Source organism: Astatotilapia calliptera, chromosome 13 (assembly GCF_900246225.1).
Source record: "Astatotilapia calliptera chromosome 13, fAstCal1.2, whole genome shotgun sequence".
Taxonomy (NCBI): domain Eukaryota; kingdom Metazoa; phylum Chordata; class Actinopteri; order Cichliformes; family Cichlidae; genus Astatotilapia; species Astatotilapia calliptera.
Genome location: NC_039314.1, coordinates 5,093,486 through 5,103,175, shown reverse-complemented (window position 1 = coordinate 5,103,175; position 9,690 = coordinate 5,093,486). Strand labels below are relative to the sequence as shown.

Here is a 9,690-nt window from a genome sequence, read left to right as displayed (position 1 = left end):
TGTATAAAATTAGTAATACATTTTTAATTCAGTTTTAAAAACCTACTTGTAGTACAGCTGTCATGAAAAAAATGATGGTTGTCTAACTGATATTTGCATTTGGTGACGTAATATAAAGTTATTGCATAAAAATTCTTACATTTAAGTACCAAGTCTTTATGAGACCCAGAGATTTTCATCTCTTCTCCATTTTCACCTCTGAAGTGTCCAGTCTATAGATAATTCTCTCTCTGCCACTCAGTCATAGACCAAAAGTATAAAACATAAAGTCACAAGCAACAGAACTGTGGCATGACAGTTGTGAAATTTTAAGTAACAAATAGAAGTGCCAACTCAAACCATTAAGTAGGTCAAGTGACAGAGGAAAAATCTCTTCCAGAAAATAATTATATATTTCACACTTAAAGCCATTCCAGAAGCTTTGTGTGTATTTTAAGACAGATCCCCACGATGAACTGCTTAACAAATTTGCTTGAGGGCCACCAAGGAGCTATCTACGCTGCTTTGAACTGCTGGCAGGTAATACATACTTCTGTCAATTAAACCTCAAACCTGGAATCCTAAGTATGTACTGAAAGTACAGCCACAGCCGTTTGCCTTCCCTCTCGACTTTGTCCCCTGTCACATCTGCTGCAGTATGTGGTTTGACCAAGTAAATTACATTTGCACACTAAGCAACCTGATTTCTATAATGATGCACTTTGAAGTAAAGAAGGGCTTTTTGTACCCCTGTGTGTGTGTGTGTGTGTGTGTGTGTGTGTGTGTGTGTGTGTGTGTGTGTGTGTGTGTGTGTGTGTGTGTATGTGTGTGTGTTCATAACGGCGGGAGGGAGAGATGTTATTTTGCTTTTGTTATGTACCATCTTTTCATTTTTATTCATACCTTTTGAAGTAATAAAAATGTATTGTGAAAATATGCATCGTGCCAGTAAAGCCTACAGGCTAAGGTTTTTACCAAACTGTAAATAAAAGATGGATATAGGCATTGGTTCGTGAGCTCACACTCATCATAATATTTTACCATAATATTAGTAATATAAGGATTGTGACATATTTAGTTTTTTTCTTTTGTTTGTTGGGGTTTTTTGTAGCTATAAATACCCATATTTGGACAAGAATGTGGAGGTCTTACTTATTACAATTGTCTAATGTTAGCAAGCTTGGTTAGCAAAGTGCACTGCACAGATATAGATAATTTTAGGAATTAGCCAAAAAGAAATCTCATTCAGGTTAAAAAGCTCTCTTTTTAGAGTTGCTTGGCTAACATGCCAAAACACAAAAGTGCTCAGTCAGAGTAGAAAATGTACTATAGAAGTCGTGCTGTAACCATAGGCAGTATAAAAGATGGACCACTGTAATCATGAAATCCACCACTGGTTTTGCAGTTATTTTAAAGCTTCAATACTGATATTTTGGCCACTGACATTTTGGATTTTTGGAGTCCTACATGACCATTTTAGATGGAAGCATAAGGTGCTAGGTTGCTACCCCTACCAAACTGCATCTACAAGCTACACTAGTACAATGCACACAGACAAATATGTGATAACTAGTACCAAATAACAGACTCGTGAAATACTAGATTACTGAAGCACATGCTTTAGTATTAATAAAAGAATTGTGAATGGGTTGTACCATATAATAGTCAGATAATTGCATCAAATGCTCCATAAAACACCAACAGCACAGACTGTGTTACATCTTCATTGGCTCCAGTCACCAAAGGTGAGACCTAAACTATCCATAGAGGGTGGGGGGTGGGGGGGTTGTAGTCACTAAAACTACAGCACATTCTTCGGCTTTTTATTAGGTGATGTCATTAAAGTGCTTCAAAAAGCATCAATACCACTGGTGGAGAAGTCCAGTTAACTGAGAGTGTTTGCTTTATATTTTGTAGGCTGCCAGTTCTGTATTTCACTCACAGAATCCAGTGAAAGTCACGTTAGTGCTGCTAACTGAGGTGGCGTGTTAATGATCGCGACCAAAAGCCAGCCTTTTTGTCCTATCCGTACACCGTAGTTCAAGCCCGGTTGCTTAGTAACACTCCCAAACTAAAAGCACTGACTGTTGGCTACTACAATTCAAGAAAGTATTTGCTATTTTCGATGGGTTGCTCTGTATTCAAGAAAGTAGCAGCTAAATGGGACATGAAATAAAAAGAAGTAAATTGTCATTACTTTAACGTTAGCTAAGTAACGCTTTGAAATGGACTTAGATATTCGCCAGCATCTAGCCAAGGCTAAAGAGAACAAAGGTTTGTCGCGCAGGCAGTTAAGTAAATGAAGAGTTGTGAAAACAAACTTACTGTGTTTATTTCGTACATGCAGACTGTGGAGCTCTGCAGTCAGCCTACGATTTAATCAAGGGGGCAGCAGTAGTTGAAACCGGCGGACGAACTCCACGCATTGATCCGGAGTGGTGCGTCCTGTGCGCCGAAGCTGGGCTACAGGTGAGAGAGGATGAGGAGTTACTGTCGAAGCTGTTGATGAAGAATTCACTTGATGATCGTTTTGCCACCAGGGTCGAGGTGATGAGTTGGAAATAAACAAAAGAAAAAAAATGGTTGCAGTGCTAATCTTATTTTATCAATTAGGTATTGAGTATTACATGTTTATGCTTTAGTGTATGCTAAATTAGTCTGAATTATATTACTCTTCTTGTTTATTTCGTAACTGGAGAATCAGAGAGTACCAAGTTGATTAGATTATGTCTCATAACAGGCTATGTTTGTAGCTATTGTTCGTAGCGTATATTGTAGATAGGTGTATTTATTTTAATTTATGAATCCCTGTACTTTCTGCACACACATCTGTATTTTTGGATGAAAGGCTAAAAGCTACAGGAGGGGGCAAAATTACCTTAAAATGACTTTGCAGACTACCATTACTTCTTCTAAATGTGATGAAAACATAACACATAACATAACAAAAAAATGTTTTGTGCCAATGTTGTTTGTTTCCATTGTATGTGTTTCCATTCTTGTTCCTCTCTCAAAATAAAAAAAAGTATTTTGGGTTATCAAGTTGAATCAAAATACAAAATACTATTATTACTACTAATATATAATGGTCTTCTATCCTTCAAGCACAGGTCCTCTACCAGAGTCTTATAGCTTGAAGGTCCAGTGCATTATCTTTGCTGTTCCTAGGACTGCACTCTTCTGGACAGAAATCTCAGTTCTCGCTGCTGGTATCTGTTGGAGCCTCTCACCCAGTTTTGGGGGAGTCACTGTACCAAGTGCGCCAATTGCCACAAGGACAACTGGTGCATTAACCTTCCACATCTTCTCTAGCTTCTCTCATCCCTCTTGAGCTTCTCATTTTATTTCTTCCTGATGTTTCTATCACCTGGTATAGCCACATCTATCATTCGGCCTTATCCACCACTACTATGTCAGGTTGTTCGCACGCACATATCACTTAAAATCTCACCAGGTTTATGTTGGTAGATCAGTGAATACATCAAATTTAGATGTGTGCGTATTAACCTACAGTCAGCATCAGAATCAGACAGGCTGAATTTCTTTGTATGAAAGACTATAATGAGAACACACATTCTCTGAAGGTGCCTGCAACCTTGCTTTTCAACTGCTGTGAGAAGCGTTTTTTATGATGTGAGAAGCTCCTGACTGCTGAGTTGTGGCATAAGACATGGTGCTTCAAGCAGCCTCCTAGAACAAAAGGTTGGCATCTGACTGTGAAGATGTGGAGCTTACATTTTATAAGTAAATGCCTGCTACATCTGTGAAAGCTCCTGAATTATTAAAGCTTCAAAATAAAGCAGGTCCTAGACATTTGGATGGGTTGTTTGTTGATTAACATCAGTGCTTTGTTGCTGATGGTATCTACAGGTATTGATATAGAAAAATCAAGGTAATAAAAAAGCCGGCAGGACCTCCCTGCTGGAGGACTCGTTTCATTATGTCACTGTTTTCATGCAGTAACTTTAGTTCTTCTAATCGAGCTATTTTCCCAGTAGGGAATAGCAATGAATTTTCACTAATACAGGCTGAGCTGTCCTAAGGCAAGGGAAACATATTTGTATAATGAAACACTGGGATATTCCATAATGTGATTTGTTCTCTCTCCTTTATATCACGCAGCAAGTTTTCTGTGAAAATGCAGCTTAGCCTGAAGACTTAAGTGTCAGTGAATGCTGAATTAGTCTTCATCCGCAGTACAGTTCCGTTCTTCAATTTTCCAGAGAAGCATAAATATTCTTGTTGTATTAAGACATTTGCTAACATACTAATCCATTGCTCATTACTGTCAGGTTTTACTTATTCAGTGATCTTCCAGCCTGACTTATTGTTCTTCACAACACATATAAAAGCTTGCAGAACAAAAATTTCTGCTGCATGATCATCTTCCACGATAGTGCTGCACATCACTGAGTATAAAGCTGCTGAGTTTGAATTAATTTTACAATTAACAGGAGGCAGTTTGTAAAACAGCATGGAATTAATTTGTCGTGCAAAAAATAAATGTGCACCTCCCCATACATTAAGCCCTTTCGCAATAGTTTTTAATAATGCATCATACAGGGAAAATTGCCGGTTACACGATCTAACTGCAGATGAGGCTGAATTTTTTTTCTTTTTCTCTCTGGCCTTTGTGCCGCTCTGTCTCTGTGTTTTCAGATGGGCTGTTTGGAGATAAGCACAGCGTGTCTAAAGATGTACTTTGAAGGGAATCCGCCGGCTAATCAATTTCTGTGTCAAGCCTACCTCTGCCAGGGCCAGCTGAAGTCTCCGCCGGCCACTGGGAGTGTGGTGAGGACAGTAAATTGGACACATACCCTCAAGGGCGTTTTGTGTGTGTGTGTGTGTGTGTGTGTGTGTTTCTGCGCCCCAGAGATATATACACATGCAATTACTGTAGCGGCATACTGTACTCATTTGCACTAAAAACATGCAGCAGCTTTGCAAACAAACTCCAGCGGTTTTACCATGCTTCTTCGGTCTCAAACAAATATTGGCCTTTGCTACATTTGAGTGCAGCTTAAATTTTTTTTTTTTGCTAAACTGTTTGTCATTGTTTTTATGCTTCTATGTTCTGACAGGTTCTCATGTCCCCTTTTTGCATCATTTTCTATTTTAGGAGGACTTTGAGGAGGCTGTGGTGTATTTTCTGAAAGCAATTGAGATTTCAAAGCAAGAACCAAGGTATGCAACCTCGAGTATGCTCGGCTTTGTTGTTACAGTGTCGAGAAAGATGGATGACCATTTTCTGTTGCGTACAGTTGATCATCTCTGATATTATTTGGCAGTTGCTGCCACAGCGGTAAGGTGCGCTGGTAAAACACGTAATGAAAGCCAGACATTCTCACCAGGGAATGTTGTTTAGCTGTGATAGGTTAGGCTCTGTCTGATGCGCAGAAATATGCTACGAAGAAGAATCAAATATAACACGATTTTTCATGCTTCACCCCGACCCCTTATTCACAAGCGGAACATTTTCAATGTGTTTTCATCTCAATTTTAACAGCTGACTGGATGCATCTGTGAGCAGGGTGAAACGGGTGATGCACATATCGATGCAATAATAGAAATTGTGACAGATGCGTTCCCTTGTTATTTGCTTTGATGGATGCGTTTGGAGGTACTCGGTTAGCCTTTGTAAGCAATGAGCACTGGTTTTCTTTGCTAATGAACTCATAACCTGTCAATAAAAAGGCTCAATGAGGAATTCCAATTAACACCAAAGGAATACATATCTAATTCAAGCAGCCCACACTAATGGACAGCACACACTCTGGTGAATAAATTAGGAGCGCTCAAACAGTCTCTTCACAGAGTTTTCTTTAAAACTGTAGCTTAAATTCATAAATTCCACTTATTTCACATCGAAAAGATTCAGCGGGCCGCTCTCCTGTGGCTCATTGGTCGATTGTTAATCCACACACATTTGGAATTCACAGGACTTCCTCATAGAGAGCTGACACTTGGTTTGAATTGAGTCGTGCTAAGAGATAAAATGGCTTGCAAGTGTATCACATAAATAATTCATTGCTCGGTGTTTACTTTCTTCTGCATTTGATTTGTGCCTTACAGACTTCACTTTATGGTGTTCAATGCCTCGGTGCTGTACTTCCAGACAGTGCAACCTCTTCTGCAGCCGGGGCGGAGCCTCCACCTGGTGCCCTCTCTCAGGCAGGTGGTGCAGAGTCTGGAGGAGGTGGCAGACCACGACCACAGCTGGAGGGCTGAACTCATGATGCAAGTGCTCTCTTACTTAGACCTCATTAATATGTCCAGTTGTGATTTTGGTTCATACTCATTGAAAATTCATAGAGATAATGAACTGAGCTTATTAACCAGCAGTTTATTTATGACCACAGCTTCATCTAGCCTCAGTTAATGGGCTGCTTTTTTTCTTCTATAGAGTCAAGTATCTGTTTTATTCCAAGCTATTTAATCATTTTTCAAAAAAATATTAGTTTTATCTTTGATCAGAGGACAAAAATGTATCATTCATATATATAATGTTGGGTCAGTGACAGATATAATAATAATGGATTGGATTTATATAGCTCTTTTCAAGGCACCCAAAGCGCTTTACAATGCCACTATTCAATCACACTCACATTCACACAGTGGTGGAGGCAAGCTACAGTTGTAGCCACAGCTGCCCTGGGGCAGACTGACAGAAGCGAGGCTGCCATATCGCGCCATCGGCCCCTCTGGCCAACACCAGTAGGCGGGAGGGTAAAGTGTCTTGCCCAAGGACACAACGACCAGGACAGAGAGCCCGGGGATCGAACGGCGACCTTCTGGTTACAGATGCGCTTCCCAACCCCCTGAGCCACGGTCGCCCCAATGATAAATATAATGAGATTAGCATGGCGTGCTACATTACATCTATTATAAGAATACGAAAAATATGTCCAGTTTACCATTGGTTGTGAAATGTTCCATCACAGCTGTATGCATTGCATTTACCCATATATGGGTTGATTTGTATAAGTTAAAGACTCATTAGTCCAGATTTACTAATGCGTTGCACCAGTGCAAACTGGGGTTTGGTGTGGAAAAAAAGTACTGTTGGCACTTACAAAGGGAGCATGATGACCAGACTGCGTGTGAGGTGGGAACTCAGAGATTTTTGTAACTAATCCTGTTGTGCTTTGTGGAGGCAAATTTCTTCTCTCATGTATTAATCACATATTTAATCATATCACATTAGTTATAGTAATATCACTTTCTCACTTTACTATATTAAGAGTACCCCTGTCACTAGTTTGCATGCATGTAGAATGTTAACACAGTGAGGCCATTGTGATGGGAGACGTTAAACAGATAGTGGGACTCCTTCTGCTTATCAGGGATGTAAATCCTTAGGTGATGGCCAAGCAGAAAACAAGGTCATAATTCTCTCTGTGAGGGAGAAGGTATAGCCCCCCTCCACATTTGTGGAATGTTCTTTGTCTGTGTCTCTGCATATAAGATGTAAGGGCGGTGGCCAAAATTCAGAGATGATCCTGGTGTTTCACTGGGATGCTCTCTCCACATTGCAATGTGTTAATTAAACCCACTTCAAATCAAGCTCACTGGGTGTGTTGCAGGTTATTGTTAACATTTCCATAACAGTTTGTATTCTTGGAAATTTGTTTCTTCAGGTAAAACATTAGGAAGAAGAACATTTAAATCAAGCATGCAAACTGATTGACAAATGTCTGCCACACAATTTACTGACAATTGCACTAAAATTTAATTCTCAAAAATGAACTGACTGTGTCTGTGTTTAAAAATCACCCATAAAACTAACCACACCCATAATTTGGCCTATTTGGTGATTGCACTTGCATGCTATTTTGCTCCCTTTAGTAAATTTGGCTCATTATGTTGCTATATTATGTACATTAATATTAGTATTAGTATGACAGGAAGTCTAAAACCCAAGCTACATATTGACCATGGAGGCAAGCATTGTCTGATATCCCTGTGGTGGGATAAATATATACATATATATATATTTATATATGTTGCCTCAGGACAATCAATGTCACATTGTAGTTGTGACTAGTGTTTTGTGTGCATCCACAGACGAGCACAGTTTCAACCCAGACCACAGTCCTTTCCTAAACCAAACCAAACTTAAACTGAAATAATAGAAATATTCTTGAACTGAGTACAAGAAAATAAAAGTGAACATTGACTTTTGGTTTTACACAGAACAAACTACCCAGTCTGTCAGGTGAAGCGGATCCATACATCCACCACCAACCTGCTCCTCACATTAACTTTGTAGCCCTGACTTCTGAAAGCCTTTCTACTTTAGAGTGTTTTTGTCAGAAAGCTTTTCTGCCAGAACGCCCTAAAGGCACCTTCACCCACTGCTGTCTTTTCCCCTAAGATAGTCCTTGAATAACATGACTTATGTTGTAGTAACAACACCAGCACAGTAATATCAGATAGCTCATGCCACACAAGCGTGAACATGACAAGCTTCAGAAAAGAAAGGCTGTTATTTGATTGTTGGCATATTAATTACACTGAATGTTCAGTAGCATAGAAAAACTGAGCACTTGGCTAATAGCACTGACACATGCCCACATGTTTGCTCTCTGTCTCTGTTTCTGCTCAGGCACCTGATCAAATGTCTTGTGGACTCAAAGAAGGTTGAGGATGCAACAAGTTTTGCAAAAGTTACAGAAGAATTCATCAAGTCGCATACTCCAAAACTTTACCCAGGACTCTTTACTTTATTGGTAAACACAGCATGTTGCTTTCATGGCAGTTTTTGGTTGCTTATACATTCAGTAATAACTAAATATATCCTCAATATCTACTTTTTAGGTGGATACTTTTTAAGTAGATATTGATATATCTACACAGAAGTGGTCTAATAAATTTATTAAAGTTCTGTAAAACTACCTTAAAGGTTTGTGACATTGCCCCAAATAAAGTTTAGAGCTGTACTTCTCCTGTCCGTGTCCAATTCAACACGTGTCCAGATCTCTGGCTTGTCCCGACAGAGCAGTTAACAAAGCATTAATTAGAGTAGACATTATAGATGCAGTAACACAAAAAAAACAATAAGCGTGTTGATACCTACTCAACACAGCAACATGATTGGCTCATGTTTCATGGTTGAGCTTCTGATTCACCCTTGGGGGCATTAAGATTGCCATGTATCAGACCTCAGAACGAATGCTATTTAAACTTTAATTGTATCTTTATACAAGTCTTATAATATGAAAATACACCATTCAGATGTCTTCAGGAGTCTTATTTGCACTACATGCATAACAATAGCTCGCTAAACTCCTTGATCTTGACATTAATCATAAAATTCAACCCTGTCATAACCTGATAATAAAGCATAACTTCCGACTTCACTCTTCTTAGGTGCGACACCAGCTGTCAGACAGTGATGTCCTCCTGGAAACAAGCAGGGAATGCACTACGTTAGCAGTCATTTACAAAATGCAGGAATTAAAAAAGTAAGTTTCTGAGTTACATTCATATAAATGTTTGCTTTTTTTTGCTGGAGGGTTTGTTTTGCTGAAAGTGTCGTTTTTGTGCTGTCAGGATGAAAGTCGTTTGCATTTTTATCTGTCGCTAGGAAAAACAAGATGTACGGTGTCACCAAAAAGAAGCACTTGATCTGCTCCAGAAATGCTTGCTTTGGAACTTAAACTGTTTGAAAGCAGGCTTTTCTGATTGACTGCATGTTTATTGTTTTTACAA

General features: G+C 39.2%; 1 protein-coding gene across 3 annotated transcripts in view; it reads left to right on the top strand.

The window, feature by feature from the left end:
• Positions 1-2,043: 2,043 nt before the first annotated feature.
• cfap46 (cilia and flagella associated protein 46) overlaps positions 2,044-9,690 on the top strand; it is a 66,928-nt gene continuing 59,281 nt past the window's right edge. For all 3 annotated transcript variants that reach the window (XM_026190829.1, XM_026190828.1, XM_026190827.1), the window contains exons 1-7: positions 2,044-2,253; positions 2,327-2,448; positions 4,639-4,770; positions 5,099-5,163; positions 6,052-6,216; positions 8,585-8,708; positions 9,349-9,443. In XM_026190829.1, coding sequence (XP_026046614.1) covers positions 2,205-2,253; positions 2,327-2,448; positions 4,639-4,770; positions 5,099-5,163; positions 6,052-6,216; positions 8,585-8,708; positions 9,349-9,443 — 752 coding nt within the window. In that variant the 5' untranslated portion in view covers positions 2,044-2,204. The remainder of the gene's footprint in view (positions 2,254-2,326; positions 2,449-4,638; positions 4,771-5,098; positions 5,164-6,051; positions 6,217-8,584; positions 8,709-9,348; positions 9,444-9,690) is intronic.